General features: G+C 38.9%; 1 protein-coding gene across 2 annotated transcripts in view; it reads right to left on the bottom strand.

Annotated features, from left to right (window-relative positions):
* Nucleotides 1-7127: 7127 nt before the first annotated feature.
* The window catches only part of SCFD1 (sec1 family domain containing 1), a 54161-nt gene continuing 38951 nt past the window's right edge, over nt 7128-22337 (bottom strand). For both annotated transcript variants that reach the window (XM_086463521.1, XM_009948147.2), the window contains 6 exons: nt 21167-21220; nt 16548-16600; nt 13835-13868; nt 12493-12558; nt 8380-8448; nt 7128-7398 (listed from right to left, as the gene is read on the bottom strand). In XM_086463521.1, coding sequence (XP_086319647.1) covers nt 7375-7398; nt 8380-8448; nt 12493-12558; nt 13835-13868; nt 16548-16600; nt 21167-21220 — 300 coding nt within the window. In that variant the 3' untranslated portion in view covers nt 7128-7374. The remainder of the gene's footprint in view (nt 7399-8379; nt 8449-12492; nt 12559-13834; nt 13869-16547; nt 16601-21166; nt 21221-22337) is intronic.

Raw genomic sequence — 22337 nt, forward strand, 5'->3', positions numbered from 1 at the left:
CCCTTTCTCCTGCTTGTGTCATCCCAACACCTTCTGATCTGGGCCTTCAGTTGGGAGGAGGAAGGTGGCGCATCTGGACCTAGTCCCTCCTGGCCCTTACTTTCCCCTACCCAGGCAGCAACGCTTTCTGTGCTGTCTGGCTTAGGCCACGGCACTGGGCCTTTCCAAATGCTGCTCCTCAAGGTTCGGATGCGCTGGAGTTTGAGCAGCTGTGGAGTCCTTATCATAGACAATCCGTGTGCTGCAGAGCTGAGCTCCAGGCTGTGCTGAGGCTTGCAGCTCTGACAGTCGTGAGGTCACAGGCGCAGCCAAAATTATTCTCCAGTGACCAAGGGAAACCAAGATGGTAATTGAGGTGCATCTGCAAATTGCAGTCAGTCCTGCCATTCCTTTCCAGGTTTACCTCCATTGTGAGGAGAGAAAAAAAACCCGTAGCAAACCTGTTTGAGAAGTTGGAGTTGGACACATTGGCTGCTTACTTGCAGACTTTGCAACTGCAGAAGTGGAAGTTGTCTTCCATTTTGGAGCACTAGCCATGATCAGAAAAATTTGAATACTGTGTACAGAAGGGGTAAATTTTGGGGAATTGGTAAAAAAAACTAGAACAAAATGGAATCCCCTTAATGTAATAATCTTAAGTAAAAGGATGGAGGAGACAAGCAAGTCTTTCAGTGAGTACCCTTTGAGGTTGTTTAGCTTTTCTGTTGTCATATGAAAATATGCATATATATGTGAACAGCATAAAAATGTGACATGTTAACTAAATGACAGAGGCATTTGTCCTTGATTTCTTACTGTGAAAATTCCCAAAGAATGCAGTCCAGGTTTCATCCTTTCTGGATCTAAGTCAGCCAGAGTTGCATTTATTTTCTTAGCACTGTTTTTGTTCCCGAAATGAGTGTTTATTAGAAATAGGTAACAGAAAGCAAGGTCATCTTGTCCCAAAAGATTCTTCTAAATCTGATGTGTTTTTGCTTCAGGAACTTTATATGTACAAATATTTCTGTGGGTTTGGGAAGGGAACTAGCTGTTTCCTTTGAGGTATCAATACGAGCATTTTGGGGCTAAATCCGTGTCTCTGCTGGGACACTGGAATAGGTTTCGAAGGCCCTTATGTAATTTAGGGCTCACGCCAGCGTTGATGAATGGACTTTAAAAACTGTCAGGCTTTGTAGAAAGCCTGGCTAGGACCCTGGTGAGCTTGGCACTTGAAGACCCAGATCCCGATCAGATAGAGACTGCATACAGGGAGGCCAGGCCAGGAGAATAGCAGAACAAATTACTAATGACACCTAAAGGGGGAAAAAGCAGTTAGAAATCATCAAGGATTTGGTGTTCATGGTTCCTGCCACAATTATAGAACTACACCAGTTTTCATCAGGTTTTCAGTGACTGTTTGACTAAGCTGGATCCTATCCTAAAGTATAGGGACTGTGCTTTTGATCATTGGTATTGCAATGAATTGAGGGGGAGAGGTAAGGAAAAAAAAGACAGAAACTTAATTCTAAGTAATAAGTGAGAGATTTTATCACTAAAAAAAAAAGTAATAAATGAACTTGCTCTGCAGAAGAGTGACCTCTTTTTGGTTTACCTGTTTTTATGTTGAGCCCCGAGCCTGCAGAAATTCATCTTTTCCAGCGAGGAGTGAGCCTGGCTAAAGATGTGAGCACTCCCTATTATCAGCCTGAGAGCCCGGGGCTGATGATAACGCTGCTTTTCCTTGCCCTACACAAGGCAAGGTTAAGGGACCAGATTCCTTCCCTGGGGAGAAATGCGGTCTGTGTTTCTATCAGAAAGCTGGTGATGTGGCTAGTGAGGACTTGTGTCACTTCCCAGTAAGAGCTGCAGAACAATCCTGCAGCACGCAGTGAGGGTCTACAGAGCAAGTGTGTATGACAGTTACTTGTAGAGGATTTCCAGTTATTTTTCCTCCCTCTTCTCCTTCAAACTACCACATATCCCTCATATGATAGAGGTGACTTCCAGCCTGATGGAGATACAAAATCCACAGAAGGTGGATTTAGTTACCTTCCCCGTGTAGTAGAGCTTCTGTTCATGTTTGCTTTCAAAGAACTCGTCAGAGCGTGGTTAGAGTGAGGGCAGCCTGGCTAGCCACAGCTTTTGTCACTGGGAAGAAAAAAATATCGTCAGTACTGCAGCTGGACAGAGGGTGATGTTTAGGAGTAGGTGTCTTTCCCTGTGAGTTACCAGTTCAAACTATATCTGAATGAACAGGGCCCATGGCTGATTAGTGCTCTATGGGGAGTGCATTCTAGAAGGATGTTCTAGTTCAAGGCTGAGTTCACATCCCAGCTGGAGCTCACTAGTTCAGCTGTCAACAATCCCAGGAAAATGAAGCAAAAGAGATCCTCCTAGAGAACTGGAACACACTGGTAAGGGAATCTGAGGAAACTGTTGCGCCCACAGTGTTTCACTTCACTCACATGTGAAAAGAGAAGGTTTATTTCGGCGCTAGCAAAACTGGCAACACAACAATTAGCTTTGCTAATATACAAGCTCCACACACACACAAAAATCGTGTGCCTGCCTGTGAAATGTTTTGTGTCATAATCCATCTTCTTTGGCTGATATCTCTCCTCATACGGTTTTGTGACCTGATCTGATAGCATTTGCTTTGGACACATAATAGGAAACACTGATGCATAAAAGAACCAATAAACCCAGTAGGAAGACCCCAGTCGTGGGACTTGTAGATGGAAGAAAATGTTGTCCTTATTCAGCCTATTTCATGTGGTGCATGTTTGTGGTCTAGAAAGTGTGTAAACATAGTTATTTGTGTTTGAAACGCATACAAACTGTTGTTTTGCTTTATGGTTTAAAAAGTCTTTTGAGAGGAATATATCAGATGGAATGCTTGGACTCTGTTTTTAAATCAATCTAATGCTCTGCTTGCAGTGAAATAAACATTTCAGAGCAGAACTCCTGATGTCATTCATGCATAAGGCATCAAATTTGTCACATTATACAAGGTGTTGGAATTATTCTCCTTGTTAAAGATGGAGCAAGAACCGAAAAAGCTTTTCCATGTAGCTGAATATACAAATGGTCCTAGTTCATTTCAGGGAGTAAATAAAACACCTCAGTTAAGTCCACCACAAAAAATTATTTGAGCTGATCTGTGTAATTTTGCTCCTCCAAATGAAGTAGGAGTAACCCGATTATTTGTTAGAATGAAATCTTTAGTGTAATTTCAAAAACTTTGAAGGTCTATATGTAGAGGGAGATATTATAAATTTATTGGGGAGGGCAGCAGGAGAAATGGGGAAGAATGGTTTTGGCTATAGGAAATCCTATGGAGAATTTATTCATGTCAGGGTATTACTACGAAATCCAAAACAACCTCCCAGGAAATATGGAAGGAATCCTCAGCAATTCATGTTAAGGGAAGCTACACACCCCTCTGGCACGCCATTTTCATCCAGGTTAGGTTTATCTGTTTATTTTCATGATGCATACATAATACAGGTAAGACTTTGGAACAGTAAATATCTTCACATTGCATGTCCATGCAGAGGTGCATAAGCCTAAGAACGTAAGCAATATTCTCCAAAAGCATTATGCACATGATCTACCCCGTAGATTGCCAAAAATAGGAATGCACGTGCATGAGATGGGAAGACTGAAGTAGGACTCGGGCTTGACAGTCCTGAGGCTTTTGGGGATGTGTCTGGTTTCACGGGATAAAGATCCATCCTCCATTGCCAAACCAGGAAAGCCAACCTGTGCAATTACGAGAAGGAGCTGGGATAAGTTCAATATATAACATTAAAAAAAAAAAAAATGTAAATTTGGTCTTCAGAAGGGAGAAAGACAGTGGCAGACAAAGGGAAAGCTACAAAGTTTATAATTAGAATTTCAAATTCTTGTGGCAATTGAACAACCTAAGGGTTTATAATTTTAGAGGAAAAAATGGTGATGCAGTGGTAGGTTAAATATTGAGATTTTTGGATGCCTCTGAAGAAGGGCATGTGTGTCTCGGTGACATGTGCCCACACTAAGGAGCAGCATATATTTGATTGTTGCTGAAAATGACTGAGATTTCTGCATGGAGTAGGGTCACTAAACCATTTCCAAACAAAACAGAAGTGAGTCAAATCATCTACTGATTCACTGCAAGAAAATGATGAATGTTTTCTCTGATCTCTGACGTTATAGAGAAATCTTTGCCACTGTGGCTGATTTTTCCATAGCACCAGACCACTGACCAAGCCCCACTTCCTGTGAGCCAGAGCCATCTGTCAGCAGTGAGGAACAACCAACGCGAGCGGGCAGGTCTCTCCACTGACTGTCGGTAAACAAGGGATAGGAGTTGTTTTGGCCCAGGGCCTTTTATTTCGGATCTGAATAACTTCGTTGTGGTAGTTTTGAATTAGTTCCTATGTACCGACGTACAAACCTTTAACGCTTCGGGTTGCTCCAGTCAACACGCTGGACTAACCATTAAGCTATTCCATTTTGGACTGTATCACTGAAGCGAAAAGAGAAGTGCTGCAGGTTTTTCAACCTCAGTCGTGGAGCTTTGTATGCATCGCAGTGTTGGCTCTGCCAACAACCGTCAGCTGTGAATGACAGCAGCGTTCCTGTCGTCTGGAGTGCTGATGTGTTTTGGGAAAAAAGCTGCTAGTTTGCATTCCCTTCAGATTGATGTAAACACCATTAATCTTAGCAAAGTTTTCTTCTAACATAAGAAAGAAATACTGATTTGCATCTGATAGTGTTAAACTAGTAAGGGCATTTGAATGACGTGGTGGTCTCCAAAGGTTTCTTTTCCTCATTCTGATTGTTTAATTTTCTTTTTTAAAAATGTCTGATTCTGAAAAACAGAGGCACTAAATTAATCATCAATTCACAAAATATCCATCTAAATATTCTAAAACCTTCAAATTAAACCAAGGAAGCAAGCGAAGGGTTATCGTTTCACACTCTGAATTAATTCTCAAGTGACAAGTGTATGTGACCATTTGTAAGATCAGTCTATACTTCCTGAAAGACACGTGTGCTGATTTTCCACAGCTGAAGAGCAGGCTGCTTACCTTCTTCCCGAGAACAAGTACAGCACTTGAAACTCAGCCTTGTGCTGCTCTTTCTTACCTTCCTCATTCCACAAGAGGTATGCAGGGAAAAGGGCCACGTAACCAAACCCGCGCGCTGTACCTCGGGCTGTGTCAGAAAGGAAGCAGCACGAGGAGTACGCTGTTACAGAGATAGGATCACAGAACACCAGGTTGGAAGGGACCTCGAGGATCATCTAGTCCAACCTTTCAAGGTAAAAATATACTTTAAATGATATTATAGAGTGGTAAATCTGAGCTTTCAATGGTAACAGAGAGCTTTAGGACTGCTGATATAACACAAGCAGAAAACTACTTTGGAGAGGAAAAAGAAGAATGTTCAAAGTACTAAAATTGTATTTATTTAAAAAACCCAAGCAAACAAAACCAGGATTGACCAGTGCATGCTCACACAACAGACCTGCCAATCCAGCTATGAAGCTGGGCATGAATGAAACCTGTCTCCAGCAGCAGTGTAGAGACTGCAAATTAAGTTTTTGAACACAGCCACCAAAGTAATTTCTGATGTCTTCACATATTTACTGAAACAGCAAATTCTGTGAACTGTGACTTAGGAGTGCTCTGGGTTTAAATGAGCGGGGTCCATTGTGTCGCAGGCTGCCCCAAGAGCGGGATGGAAAGCAGTCAGCAGATTCATCAGAAGGTGGTTGTCAGCTGCAAGGTTAAAACTCTTTGTGTAGGAAGCACAGTTTTCTTGGGGATGGATTATTTCAAGCTCATGGAACAAACTCCCACAGGAAGCAATAAACACCTTAAAGTGCATTTGGAAAAGAAAATTACACTTGACCTCATTATTACTAACAAATACAGTGTATGTAGGGAATTGGAGTAACAAACCATGTTTGACACAGCGAGTCCTTGCTGACTGAAGTACAGGGGAGTGCTCACATACATCAATAATTATCAGCACAATAAACATACTTATTGACTTGGCAAAGCTAGACATTTATCGTAGTAGTAGTAGTAGTAGTGTGGAGCGGCTTACAACACTCACTCAGCTGAGATAATTAAATAACGTTATTACTTTTTGATAACATGGACTAGATTACGCCTATCGTTATTGTGATACTTTTAAGGAATATATATCAACTGCATTCCTTGTACAGGTGTTCTGAAAAAATCTAGCTGGGGAAAAAGTATTGCCTTTAGAGCAGAATTAACATTCCGCTTTGAAGAACAGTGCAAAGAACACTGCTGCAAAATTGGCGGTAAGCCCATAATTCTTACGATCTCAGAGTTTGTTAATAAACCCACAACAAGTGCTTTGGGTTCACTTTTTGAGTATGTTAGACCTCATTTTGAAGACATCTTACTACTTCACCAGTTTCCAGAGAGGACACTTCTAGAGGCAGAGTCCTACATCTATAAAGAAAACTTGTTACCTTCTCTCAGTTCCCGAACACGCTCACCAGAGCTGTCGTTACTGGCAAAGCTTAATTACATCATGAGACTCTTTAAAGTACTACACCGCCCCTACCTAATGGCACTGTAAAACCCCTGTATTTTAAATATGTGCTTATAAAACAGTTAAGAGCTGTTCTGTGAGTATGACTTGGTTTCTTCCCAAACGTAACAGTCAAAGCAGTTACAATAAAAAGTGCAGAAGAAAACCATTAAAGATTTTTGCAGTTTTACACTCTGAAACTGTGACTGTGTAGGCAAGCAGCTTTCTCTTCACTTTAAAAGAAAAGCCGAATTACTGTATCAGAAACTTGTACTGAAGGTATCTTCATGTAGATCTTTGGACCATCAAGCAAAGACTGTACAAATCTAAGTACAAGTACGATGACCTTGGTAAAATAAAAGGGTAAGAGTTAAAGTGGTAGTTCTCTTGAGCTAAGGCTGTTTGTCTGTGGTCCTAAAAGGCAGTTTTGTCCTTTTCAGCTTTGTTAAATAAAGGTAGTCTGGCTTTCAAGAAGAACACATCTCCTAAAGCCAGACCTGACCTTTTCTTCAAGCTATTGCTTTGTTTACTGTAACAGAAACTATATATAAGAACTTGAAAATGTTTCAGCCAGCTCCATTGTACACCGTAGCTAATACTGCATCTAGAATGTACCAACATGAAACTGACCCCCACTGAAAATATAGCGGGTTTTAAGGTTTATTTCGGAAATGTTGATATACACCACATTAGTTATAGATCTCTTTTTAAAGGTTATTATATTAATGCAATGGGTTTAAGTTTTAATACAATGACAAAATTACAGATAAGAAGATATCTGAATGTTGTAACAATCCTCTGTTGTCACGCTGCCATCCAGGTAACTGTGTTTCAGTCTTACTTCTGGCCAAGCTGGGACAGCTAAACACGAAGAGACAGAAAACCGTCAGGTCGCTAATCTTAGTCTTTCGGTCAAACTAATACCCAGTTCATGCAGTGAACACTTCTGTCCTATAAGCTTTGTTTGGCTCTTACAACCACCAGTGTGCTGGTAATGGAGTATTTAACATGTACCCTTGCAGGAGAGGGTCTGAGATTCAAATATTAAGATGTGACTAAATCTCAGAGGTAAAGGTGCAGGGTATGCAGTCCACTCCACAAACAAGGTACTGAAGCTGACTGAAGAGTTAGAAGCTGCTGAGTCCCATTTGCCTCCTTCAAGTGCAACAGGAATGAATTTAGTTTTTAAAAATGTAGTTTTGAGTTACAATTCGTTCACCTTAGTAGGAAGTAACACCTGGAGGTCTTCTACAAAAAGTAGGTGGTGAGAGCTACTGAAGGGCTGCTATTTGCTGACTACAATGAATAAAGTTTATTTTGCATTTGTATTGGAATGAGGAATAGAGGGGTAATGGTGGTGATACTGTTTTGAACAGCACTAAAAGATTGATTTTTAGTAAAGGTATGGACAACATCAAGCTCCCACTAGGCCAGTATTTGTAAACAGCAAACTTTAGGATGAAGGTTTAAAGATCCCCGTTGAATAGCAGTTTTTAACCTATAGAAGTCGCTAGAAAAGCCTGGAGAGACATGCTATTTGTGAAGATATTGAGGCCTCTGTCAACTTTTTGATTAGGATTTATGTTAAGGCAATTATTATGAACCTGTTCACCTGCATTACCTGTGAACTCACATTGACACTACAAGCCTCCAAAAGTTAATTTTAAATAATGATTCCAAACCCCCATTTCCATGAAGTGAAAGTAAGTAACAAGAACATGTATTGATCTTTCATGAATTTGTTTGGGTTGGTTGTAAAAATCCATGGAGATGTAAAGGTATGTCAGCCAACGCACAGTTACAGAAGCAATAAACGCTGCAGGGGTTACCAAGGGTACTGACCTGTTTTACAAACTGCGTAGCATTAAAAAGTTCACTGCAGCCATACAGGACATGTTTGCCTTGTTTTCCCTAAAAAAAAAAAAAAGACAGGAAGAAATTAAGTGTTTAGCAGTAGCAGAAGTGGCTTAAGCTAATTGTATACACTATGTACCCCCTCTCCCCCCGCCAAATATCTTGATGATGTTGAAGTCTTGCACTTTTGGCTGGAGAAAGAATAGTTTCCACCAGCAGGAAAAAAAAAACCCAAACACAATTAAATTGAAGCGGGAAATGAGAGACCAGAGGCAGAAAGAAAGTGGAAAAAATGGGAGGGCATTTTACACATTTAAACTCAGTAGAATGCTGAGCTCTCCCACGTGTCTGTGAACGGCTCAGGGAAGGTAACAACCCTACCTGAGCCAGCCCTTCCCCTAACACAGCTGGGCGCTGCGCTAAGAACAGCAGTGACATATTCACTGTTTCTCTTGTGTTAGAGCCTGAAAACTTTGCTGTAATTCATTTCCATATGATGATGAGGGTGTTAAACCAGCAGGTTTTTGTAAAGGGATTCTAAAACAAAATGTTCTCTTGATTTCAATCGGGTGCATAATAAACCTAGTCAGCAGTTTAACAGTATTCGCTGGACAGTAAGGCTGACAGAGTGCCACGTTAGCGTTCTGGCAGTGAAAATGAGTTTAATAAGTAGTTTCAAATTGAGTTTATTTCCAGTGTTGGGCTAATAATCCCATGGTTCCTCAAATTCAAACACAGGCTTGAGAAATCTGTTTCACTGTTAAACTATTTTGCATTTTCCTATAGAGGTAAAACTACTTATTAAAGAGCAAAATAGGCACATAAGCCTTGACAAAATGATTTTGGTTTGTATACATTACCAATTGTGCTACTTCAGCAGAAAGTAACATCCCTTCGCTGGTGTCACAGGCTAACTGGGGAGATGGTAATGCTGGTTCAAGTCCACATCTTTATTAATTTTGAGTGGTTTGTAGCTATCCTTGTTGCTGGGCAGGATCTTAAGCTTGCATCTTCCCCTGTTTCAGGCTGGTTTGTTTAATCTTGATGCCCGAACAGGTCTGGCTTTCATCTAAACTGGTATTTTGACAGACTCCGCTTTCAGTAGTGTGACTGAACAGCATTTGTTCCTGCCTATAGCAAACAAAATTTTAAACTATACAGATAACTATGAAATGGGACTGTTGCCTTTCAGGCAGCTCTAAAGTACATTAATGTACACTTCCAGTCTGTCACATATATTCTTCTAAAAGTGTAACTTTTAAGATGTGTATGCTTTTATTTAAGTTAATTACTTAGTCCATTCACACAGAGTAATATCTCCAAATAATTACTGGAGCCAAGTTGAAACTGCTTAATGTCTAAAATAAAAAAAACACCTCAGTATTTTTTAATGACTGAAAAACTATGGATTTAAATATCTTATGATAAATGATAACATCTATCACAGGTAGACCAGAACAGATTATCACACAATACCTTTCTAACCAGCTACAAAAGGAAATTAAAGGACATGCTCAATCCTTCTGTACAAAACAGTACGCTCCCCTCCTCTTGGAGGCTCCCTATGGCTTGCAATTTGATGACACAGTTTCAGCATGTCAAACTGAACTTGGCCAATATATTTATTTTAAGATACAATCTGCCTGATATTATAAATATTTGCTTTTTGATGATGTGAGATAGTCCATTCTAGCACAGAATTGCAAATAATTGGATTTGAGGGTTCCTCTTAATTCTCCTACAAAAAAATGCCAGAATGTCAAAGCTGAATGAACATTGCTTCCTGTTTTAGAAAGTTTTAAAATACTTTCCCTGTGCTTTCAGAGGCAAACTGGCAAAACAGATAGTGCTTAAAAAAATAAAGCTGTGAATAAAATCTTTGTGGTATCTGCTTGCAAGAACAGAGCTGTTGATTTTTCTCTCTCTTTTTTTTTTTTAAATTCTGGAGGAAGGCTGATTGAATATTAGAATCATTAATAACCTACATCTGTTGAAACAACAGCTGCTGGACGTGTACCATGTGGAAAAGCAAATTTTAGTGGATAAGCTTGTAAGAGTCACCTGGGAGAGGTAGACAAGTCTCCAGGGCATGGGAGGTGGAATTAAGGCTTTAATTAATCTTTCTTGGTTTTTTTAAGAGCAAACAGCTAAGTGGAGAAAAGGTGAGGGAGTCTTCTGCCTTGGGAGGTCACCTCCCACTGACCCAGTACATGTCTGAGTGGAGAAACATACAGCACCCTTCAGCTGTGACAACTGATGATGAAAAAACCTCTGTCCCTGGGTTCCAGAAGAAAAACTACATCCAACTTCTGACTCTCTGTAAGATCTAACACTACCGTTCCTGTAGTTCTCAGTCCTCTCCGTCTGTTTACTAAATGGCCTCCTGTTTGCAGCCTTATTCCTCAGAAACTTCAGCTTCCTGCCACTTTGTATGAAGTGCCAAGTGTTTGACTTTACATACAGAGCATGTGTATGATGACCATACATGTGTACATATATATATACATGCATACACACAGCAAACCTCTGCTCTGTCAGTATGCAGCTACATATCAGAGAAGTGTATTGGCCTTGAGGGGATTCACAGTTTTATTTTAGTAGAATATCTGTCACAAATACACATGTTGCTGGGCATCTTTCGAATTGATATGGTACCTGATGTGGCTTTGGGTAAGCTAAGGAGCAAGCCGAGTTTGACAATGCACTGTGCTGCAGACAGATGCCTGAATGAATGCTGTGATTGGTTATCAAGAATAGTGGTAAGTGCTAAGCTGAGCCTAAATAATTTAACTTGCATTCTTCTTCCTCTCCTTTCACCTGTCCAGACCAGCTCTGTTTCAAAAGGGCTGCCTGGTGGAAAATGACTCAGCACACACGTACTGACATCATGTTCTTCAAAATTCACCTGGACATAGAACTCTCACGTGCTTGTTTTGTGGAAGAAGTGTTTTTCAGTGACTAATGCTTCATATTTATTCCTGTATGTGAAAAGCCTCAATCCAGTCCACCACAGGACAGGACAATTGTACCATGAACAAGGTTAACATCTGGAAGGAAGAATGGTATGATGCTGCTGCTCTTAATTTATTACCCACTTCAAAATTTTGTAAAGGTTCCTTTTGTATATTTTTTTTTTTTTCCTGGGAAGTGCTTCGATCCCACTCTTGCCCCCCAAGAACTTGTAAAGATGTAGCTACTTTTCTCCATCCACTGACTTGCGGCATAACATGTGTGCTCCTAGGCTGGCCAGCTGCAACCACAGAAATTAAATGTTACACCAGCATTACACAGTTGGTTGCGTATTTTCTTCTTTGTGCTCTTCCGATCTCTACACAGAATCAAATGACGTGGCATATCAAGAACGAGCTTCCGTTGTCGCATCAGCGCAAACTTCTAAGTGTGACTAAATAATGAATGCGGAGACATCGATGCCAATCTGATCTTTGCTTTGACAGATAGCACAGTATTTGCATTTTGTTGGCTCCTGAGACAACAGGCATTATGCCCAAGTAAGACTGTAGTAAAATAAGATACTGTTAGCTGTAGGCCTTGTTTTGAACTGACTTTGCGTTGCTAAGTTGCATACAAAAAACCCCACTGTAGTATCTCTTTTGCAAGATTTAGGAAAAGTAGAGAATTCTGAGCAGTTCCTTACTTCCCAGGCTCTGATACACTACAGCTGCTTTATTTAACAACAGCAAACTAAAACTAGTAACAGGACTCTAAACCAACATGGACAAACTGGCAGCGTTTGATGTGCCAGCAGAGAAGACAGTTTAATTCTGTGAGCTACATCTGCTGACAGTTTTCGACCATGTTAGTGTGTATGAAGACAACATAAAGCAGAACACAGTTTGTTTACTCAATTCAAAAGTGCAACGTGACCCAAAATACCAGAAACAGTAACTCTTTGTTGGTCTGAATTAATAATCCACATTTTCTACTGATTTCTTACATATTTTTCTCCAGACTCTGTACGTAACAAGAATGTTAAGGCTAATTTCATACATTTAATCTTTTAAATACTCAATGTTACAGAAAACCTGCTAAAAGTAGTTTCCATCAGTAATTATAGACTACAACCGACAGAGGTGCACGTACCTTTATGTAGTCAATAAGATTTTGATATTCGATGTAGTTGCCGCCTCCAACTACAAACACTATTGCCTAAAAGGCAACACACACAGAGTCACAGCATGCATTTAAGTTTTTAACATTTCAGTAGTAAAATATATACCAAATTATTGGACCTACAGCAAACGTCATCCTAATCACACTGCAGTCTAATAAGAACTGGATACAGAACCACTACCTTCCTACCTGAAAGAAGATAATAGTTCTAGCAGGATACAGAATAGCAAGCTGAGAGCTTTTGACATGTCACTGTCTTCTACTAAGAAACATTTGAAACGCATGCAGTGCCAACATGTTACTTTTTGTGCGGAGATGTGTCCATAGGAACAGTTAGAGTATTTCCATGGATGCTTAAGAATTAATTTGGGACACAAATAAAATACCTCTGTTACAAAGGAACACTTTCATTACTTTTCCCCCTCCCACTTACTACTGGTAATGATCTGTAATATTACAGGCAAAGGCCATCAGTATCTTCTGGGCTATGTTTAAAAGAGAACAACTGATGAACAAAAAAAGGAGACTGAATAGTTGCATCATTTTTGTTAACATTCACTATCCAAAATTGTTTGGCTACACCATAGGAATCCTTTATGTTACTAGTGACATTTCTGCTATGACATCTGCTGGCCATACATGTGACACCACATGGTGTTTCTTTTGTTTAGGAGGATAACTGGGATATTTCGAGAGAAATCTGAGACATTTGTATATTGCCAAGGCAAAGGTTTTGCTTATAAAACTTGGTAGTAAGATGATCCAAGTAAGACTTTTACTATTTGCAAATATTTATGTTGAAAAATACTGAAAGTTACTGGTATTTGTATTAAATGACAACATTTGATGTTCTGCTTTTTTCCTTTAATTGCAGAGACTGTTGTCTCCCTAACCCATGACAGGCTGTTTAAAATCTGTTACTTAAATCAGCGGTCAACACCACTGGTTAAGGCCAGACAAAGGATTAAATCCAGAGAGCATTTGAAAGATCTGGTATAAAAATGGGGGTTTAAAATTGCTGAGTACCCAATTATGATATTAATGAATCCCTGTAATTACCTCCAGAAGAATTTTCTAGGGTTTTTTCCTCCAGTATTAGTGAATGCTTACATAGTCCTTTGAAGATGAAAAGACTTCTTCAGAATAACAGCTAATTATAATTAATACCAGATAGAACTAGTCTAAGTGGCTTTTGCAAAAAAGACCTCTTGTTTTCTTAATCATGATCATCAAAAATGATTGGTACTTCAGGATTTTTTTTTTTTTTTTCCTAAACACATGAACATTTAAAAATAATTTCTATGTGACTTACCTCCTGGAATGGATTTTTGTTTCTTGGAACTGAGCTATAAAAAGAAACATAAACAAATTACAACTTAAATTTTATTAGACATTAATAGAAATACACAAAATAAGTATCATGTACACATCATGTTTATGGAATACTATATAATATTAGACAAAGATACAAAATGGAACAATAATGCCCTTTCTGCATTCACTCTCCAAGTACTTCATGTAAATGATTTGCTATGGAAAAATGTTCATTCTACAGGACTGAATACACGAGCAAATAGGAGTTTTACTTCATCAGTTTTAAGGCTGCTGTTTGAATCATAAGCTTTATGGTAACACTTCTTTTAGAGCTTAAAAGCCCTGAGTGTAGTGTTGCTAGCTAGGAGCAAATACAATGAGTAGAAAACTTGATCAGCATTAGCACTGTTCATGACACTTACAGCCCCTGCCTACTGGAAGCTTAACCAGGTACGCCAGTCAGCTCCCGGCGCCCTGCAAACACACTTACCGGTGCCTCAGAATCTCAGAAACTCCTACAGGCAGCAGGGACGTGCCCTAATGTCAAGTGTCACTGCAACAGCACTAGGAGTATACCGGTTTAGGGAGGAAGAGGTAAGTTACAGTTTGGGTGGTACAGACTCCTCCTTGCTCTTTGAATACGCAGTCCTAGCTGCAGGGAGAGGGGGAGAAACCTCTTTTCCTGCATCCCCTTGCACCTTCAGGAGGAAGGGAAAAAGCAACGAGAAAGCTCTGAAGGGGCAGTCTGCTCTCCTGCCCTTTGCTCACACCCCCCCACCCCTGCGCTGGCCTGGCCTGCAGCCCCGGGCGGTCAGACACAGCCTATATTCCAACACAGGTTAAAAGCCACGCATTTTTCCCTTCAACTTTTATTTATTTTTTAATAACTTATCTTTTCCCTCATCTCAAATCGTTCTCTCCGAGTGACCAACAACTGACTCAACACAGATTCCAATGTATCAGAAAAACAACTTTCAAGAGGGAATGATCTCTCTAATAAGTTGTTTTGATCTGTCAAGAGTACTACAGACTCCCCGTAAGCAGAACTGTTGGCCCAGTTCTCTTGTTGTTTGAATGCGACATGACAAACCCACACACATTTTGTGCCATCCTTTCAGGGGGCCAGGCCTGTTCAGGCTTGACATAGGCTTTACACAGGATATAAAGGTACTGTTTTGCTAAGACTGAATTGCAGTACTGCAGTTCCTACTCTATTTAAAAAGTAATAGGTAGAAATGCCAGTAGTTCTTAAAACAGGAGTAAGTTAGAAAAAAATTTGTTACTTCTTACTATCATGCCATTAATTACAATATTTGATAGTGATTTTTAAGCTATAATATTTTGTCAAGCCAGCTAACCTGTTTTTTATCATCTACATAAATATGTGAAGGGAGAATTCGACAAACCCCTATATGGCTATAGTAGAGTTTTGCTCTTATGCTCAAACATGAGTTAAGGAATCTAACTTTAGTTTATGTACAAATCTCAAACCAGAAATTAGAAGTTTTTCACTGTGATGTGTACAGCTACACAGACTGGCACGTTTATGAACTGCTGTAAATGTGTATCTTTACACTGTTCAAAGCAACGTTAAGAACTACATGGAGTGAGCAAAAATGCACGTTTACATGAAGAAACCCTTTTGGCTTGACTAAAACAAATCTTTGCACTTTTGCACAAAATACTCTGAAAATGCTATAAAAGCAATTAAAATGAAACATAAAATACTGGCAATCTTCTCCTTTGATGCTTTCAAAATCTGCTTATCTTTGAAATTATATAGCCTGTAATAACACTTTCCAATAACACATATATTATCTGAAATTTGTTTCCTGTTACTATCAGAAATATACTTTCCATGTTTAAAGAACAGAGCAAGTGGGGACAGATTTTAATGCAAATAACTAAAACCAAGCCTGGATCGACTTTATCCTTATTTGTCCTGTAATAAACCCCTGCACTGAAATGAGCTGATTGTTTTCCCACAGGTTCGATGAAAATTATTGCTGGAAAGTATTTCAAAACTAAGTATCTTCCCTGTTCCTGGGATATTAGAGGTAAGAGTATCAGCCACAGTTATTGGTCAAAGATATAAAGCAAAAGATACAAATTTATAATCTCCTAGTGTAATTCCTCCTCTTCTCTTTTATTGGCAAAATAAACTATATCCAACCCTCCCTTCCTATGTAGACAACTATTAAACATGCACCTGCCTACATAAGAGCAAACGCAATTTTAAATTACTTTTTTTTTTTTAAGTTATTAACAAAATACTACTTGAAGGGTTGCATTAAAATTAAAATTTTAACTGTTTAACAAGTGAGAAAAATCTTGGTGCACTATCCGATGACTTTTTAATTTAACAGTGAAAACCCACAAAGTTTCAAAGAAACCATGCAGCACAACTAGAAAGAATTATAACATCTATTATTGCTAAATATTAGTACGCATTCTGTGTCTGAATCGATGTATATGGTAGCATCATGTTCAGGCACTGGAACAAAAGTTGGTTGGTTTTTTTTGCAGTGTTAGAAAAATTTATCTGGTTGATCCAAGTTCCAGTCATGAATTCCCTCAACACCACCTGTCTTAACTTAGAATTAATGATTAAAATTAATTACTTGTAGCTGGCAAGTAAAACAAACCTGGATTTCTCAAGTTAGCCTTTTCAGAGGGTACAAGGAAAGAAGCAAAACTCATAGTAAACTCACCTGTCATTGCCTCGTAGCATCTTGGGGTCAAAATACCGGTAGTCATCTGTCTCCTAATAAAAGTACATTTTTATCTCAAAAGATTGGAATTTTGGCTTCTGAATTTCTGCTTGTGTCTATTAGATCAAACATCATGCAATCCACCGTCGCTTCCCATTTAGCAGTCACATCATTCAAAACCAACTGTGGTGTCCACTAACATTTATAGTATTTGCCCGTAACTGAACCAGTACAGAACAAACAACAGTGCGAGCGCTCTGAAGGGGCTACTGAGCTTTTTGTTTCTGGTTCATCTAAAATTAACTACTACATGCTTTCCAAAAAATACATTGGTTGCATAATAAATGCCAACAGAAAGGCAGTATGCAGGAAGAAAAATGAAGGTGTTACCAGCTTTAGGAGAAACATCACACAGTTAAATTGTAAACGCTAAAATTTTCCAGGTTACAGAGATCTGCTATTGCTTTAGTAGTATAAAACAAAGCACATCTATGGCAGTGAATGCTAAATACAAGGCAGAGCAAACTCTGCTACTGTTATGTAACTTACCCTTTTCATGTCATGATTTATGACTACTATTAAACCAAAATTAAGCTCTTGAAGAAATGAGTTCCGCAGGAATTTGAAAAGTCTGACTGGCTAAACTATACCAAAAAACCCTTTTTCTTCACACACCACACTGGGGCACTTCCAGTATTTTTATTGGCTACGAGCAGGATTTTTGCCAATTATAATGGATGAAAAACAAAACTTCTTAGTAACTCCTTCTGACAACTACTTGGCTTTCTTCCGTTCCGATACTACATTTTCATCCAGGTACTGTGAAGTTTAGTTTGTGACTAAACTGCATGCAGGACTACAGCTGATTTCATCTGGGCGCTTACATGCCAGACCTCTGTGTTTTGATGATTCTGTAGAGCAGAAATAATTCTTCCTGAATAACAAGACAGATTATCTGGGGTATTTATTAAGAGCTTACAAAGCAGAACAACACAGGTGGTGGTTACACACACAGAAGAGACATCTATTTGATACTAAGGACTTACACTGAACTGCTGTAAAATGCTTTTATATGGTCCACTGGGAATTCCAGCTGCATTTGTAAAGCCTGCCAGCATTCATGATTTTGGCAGCCAGGTACATAAAACTGGTACAGCAACTCTGAAGTCATGAGCGAGCTGGGAATGGACAGATCTTGCTCGACTAAACCTGAGAGGTATTGAAGAAACCTTTAACTTGGATAATGAGCTGCAGCTTCCCTGCTTGTTAGAATGAACTACAGATTAATGACAGAACTAAAATCGGAGCTAAAACCCCAGTATTACAACATTTCCTCCTGAATGTGTTACTGCTGTGTTGTTTCGCTGAGGGCTCGTGTGAGTAGACACTCAAAGAGTGGTGAAGTAATAGAAATGCAATAAGCTAGTTTATTTTTTTTGTTGTTTAAACACACCACTCCTGCTGAAATCAGTTCTGAGGGGGTAGGGAAAGAAACCCTACTGGATTTTATTTGCTTTAAGAAACAGCTAGTCTGCCAATAAAAACAACTCTATAGCGGTTTCCTTACAATTGAATTTGTGACTTCCCGAAGCAATTAAAGAATAAAGATCACTTTTGAAATTATAAACTTAATTTTCAAGATTTCAAGTTAAAATGGGAAAAGACCCACGGAACTACCCTTGACTTTCAGTCTGTATTTGTTTTTTTGCAGAAGCTAACATGACTAGTTTGGATGAAGGAAATACCCCATTTTTAGGTCGTTTTCACTGCAATGCATGAAAGGTAATCATACAGTATATCCTAAGCCTGAGAGAGACCATAATCACTGAAACGGAAGCTATTAACCGAAATACAGTTCCATTCGTAAGCATCACAAGTAAGATTTATCTGCCTCTTAACTCAATGCAAATGCACATACTGCACTGACAGAGGCTAAACCCCTCTGGGACTGTGTCATAAAATATTAAAGGCTGACCTACCAAAGATCGTCCTCAAGAATCAAACCATTTTGTGGAAGATACTTAAAAGAACCTCCATAATTCTACAGCAAGTGGGGGTCCATTTCATAGCTAAGGGTTAAAATTTGTGTACACTTGACAATGTGATTTTTTTTGTGTTAGGAAGGTTTAAGGTTTTACTCAATCCCCATTTAGTAATACCAAAAAAAAGCAACTACGTTATCAGATGAATGAACTGAACACTCCTTTATGAAAACATAATCCCAAAAGCAATTGCTTAAAAACCTGCTTTGACTAATAAATGTTACTGCTAAAAAAGCCCAAGTAACGGATTATTTTAAGGTCGTCAATGAATGTTGCTGAATAAGTATTTCAAGAAAGAGTTAAACAATCTAGACAAATTCAGAAAAGTACAAGATGGTATTACTGCCCATAAGAACTGTTCTATTTGCTCCTGCTTCTGAAGAACTTGAAAGCAGGGGCGTAGACTCGTTCCTCCTTCCTGGTACTTTCCTTGTGAGACAAAAGCAGCAGCAGGGACAAGTAACGCCCAACGTGATTTACAGACAACTCCATGGAGTTTTGCACAGCATTCCGCTCTGAAGCGGCTTAAAATTTCAACTGTGACAATAGTATTTGTGAATGTGAAATGTGCACATTTCATACATTTACTTTACTGTTGCGTTTCATATTTATAAAATAATTTAAATTATTTACATTAATTGTAATAACTGTTTGACTTCTCAATAATCTGTTCTAGTTTTGCATTACAACTTTTATCTGTAGGTACGTTTCATACGCTGATCACTGTGGTTAGTAAGAGTCAATGAACTATAAAGGAGATTTTTTTCTGTTGTAAAAAAAAAAATAATCTTAAGCTTTTTTTCTCCTCTCCCTTTGTATTTTGCCTGCAATGCAACAGTTTTCCGTTCTGGGAACAGAAAAGGGCCTCAAACATGAGAAGATGAACAGAGGCCACAGTGGCGTATTTCTACATAGTGACCTTTTTCCAGATACAATTTAACTTCTGTTGGTGGTACAGCAAGTCTAAACATATTCCACAGTGGCTCCCTGGCTTGCCTCCGTTAGCCGAAACTTACGGAAAAAGTTGCTGTCAAGTTTCCTGCAGGTCAGGAGAATCATTCTTTAGGGCTTGCCTGGGCGCCTGTGACTTGAAAAGCAGGACTCCCTGTTTTGGGCCATGAATCCCAGTCTCTGACATGGCAGTGACGCCCGAAGCCGCCGTCTGACAGACTGGCTCAGTCTCTGCTTTTTCAAGGGAGAAGATCAATGTTTTCTCCAAGTTATCCCAGTGATCGTTGCTGTTTTCAGCTAAGTGAGATGTGACAACATCAAGTCAGCAAAAAACCCTGTATGACCTGCAAACTTTTCCGATTCAATCCCTAAACTTGTAGCCTGAGGGAGCTAGTGTTTATTTTTTAAAAAATTGTTTCATTTCTCACCTACTTGTAAGTTATCTGTGGTTTTTAATTTCAGCTTTCTGTACCAAGTGTTCTGAGTGACCTCTGCTGGTTGACTAGACAAAATTAGCCCTGTACCTCTTTTCCAAGTCTTGCAAATAGAGACAACAATCCACTGCCACCAAAACCAGGGTCAACGTCTTTGTTCCTTAAGACAAAGCAAGCTTTCTGCTAACAATCATGACGTGCGTTATCTATGAAGTGCAGTTTAAGAAAAGACAGGATTACTTGCATGTTGATCACTTTCGTATTTTACCATTATTTATCTTCCTCTACATACAGTTCATAGCAGAAGGTGAAAGTGGACTAAGAAGAATGTTTTACTTCTGCTAACCAGAGATATAACAATTGCACCTCTCGGTCTGATGCTGCTGTCATTAAAACAGGAAGACTGATACACCGTGGCAAACATATTAAACCTTTCTAAATAACTTTTAACAAGTCATTTTTTCAGAACAAGTTTCTGCATAGGATGGTGGTATGTAAGAGTTCTGAAGGAATGAAATACATAGCAAGCAAAAAGTGTGCTTTGACTACAGACTACACACACAAAAGAGGGCTGTTTTTAGCTTTAAATTCTAGCAATTGTCCGGGCTATCTAGCCAACATCTAAGCTTTTCAAAAGTTTGTAACTTATGTAAGTCTGAGTACATTTTCACAGAAACAAGGGGAAAAGAGGACTTTTCTGACACAAAACCAGCTCTGCTAGCAAACTGAAAGACTTCATGAGTACTAAAATATTTTCCTCTAAATAGCAAAGCTTTAAAGATGTGGGAACCAATGTCTTCTCTACTTTCTCTGTAACTCCTTTACTTCTGAAATTGTGCTTTTAGAAAAGACATCACCTTGATGCAAAGAAAATTTCAGCCCATAGTTTAACTTTTAGAAATTCAGGAGCAACAGAAACTCGGTATAGCACAAGACTAAATAGAAGCTCAGAATAGGAAAAAACCTCAAGAACCTTGCTTCCAATGAGGCACAATAAGTTGTTGTTATTTAGCAACTATTTTTATGCGAAAAATCTTATGAAATAGTTATGAAAATAGTTCTACTCTTGAGATACAGCATGATTAGATTTAACTGCATTATCAGGAAAAAAAATAGTCATGGCACGTTACATATCACAGCCTCAAGATGTCATTTGTTCCGCGTCTTTCCATGTGAAGGCAGTTATACTCACAGGGTTTGACTTCATCTCCATAAGGCTGTCCAATATACGCGTGACTGGTAGATTCTGTAAAACATAACGTGAAATCAACGCAATGCTGCAACGCTTACTAAGAATTCTTCACAGGCCACTATTCTTTATGGAATAGTTTACAGAGCATTTGAAATACTACTTTAAACAGTTTTCCTCTTGTATTTTGTAAAGGTTGAGCATTTTTATCATCACCTAAATTACTTTTCTGTACAGAAAATGCAAACATCTGAGGACCATCTAGCTAGCGGATGAACAGAAAAGGAAAAACAAAGTGTGAAGATAGGAACAGAGTTGATGTAGGTATTACCAATATACACAGACATGTGATGATTTATGAATTATTTTAAAAAAAATACTTTGGAGTTTAAGGAAAGAATTTTAAAGCTGAAGATGAGAATTAAGGATATGATTCTAAAAAAGAACTAACGTCAAAGAAACAGGTAAAAAAAAGCAATCCTGGCAACAGATGTTTTGATGAACTGGAAAGGACTAAACTGAGGTGAGAGTCAAGATGGGAAATTTTAGCTCGGACAAAAGATACGAAGTATTAAAACAGTCAAACCGCTTTAGTTACAATAAAACTGAGGAAGAGTTTACCTGGCAACAGAATTGGAGATGTGTCTTGTTGATAGAATGTATCAAAAAAGGACATTGCAAAGCTACAAGTAACACTGAAAAGTGCTTAGTAAAAACCCAGCGTAAATCCCCAAATGACCGAATGAGAAATAAAAAGTTAACTTCAATAAATACCACAGACCTACATCAGGCTTAAAAATACGAGGAAGAACAGCATCTTATTTGGCTACCCCAAAACACCTGGAGAAGGAACTGAAAGCTAGAAAAAAAAATATCCTAAAAACATTGGCACTGTGTCTTCTTACTCACTCAGAACGCAAACAGAAGCAAGCCACTTTGTCAAGAATAGTACTGACTTTTTAAAGCCGCACATGTTAAAAGAAATGACAAAATGTTTAACACGAGAAGAACAGAAAGTCTCATTTAGAATACAATTATTATCTGTTGTGACCAGTAACAGTTTCTGAAGCGCTCTCTATAAAATACAACACAGAGGCAAGCCGCACATTTAAAACAGTTTCCTCAGCCACGCATCACTGATTTGTAACTGTGCAAGGCAACTTACCATATCTAG

Source organism: Leptosomus discolor, chromosome 3 (assembly GCF_034619465.1).
Source record: "Leptosomus discolor isolate bLepDis1 chromosome 3, bLepDis1.hap2, whole genome shotgun sequence".
NCBI lineage: Eukaryota > Metazoa > Chordata > Aves > Leptosomiformes > Leptosomidae > Leptosomus > Leptosomus discolor.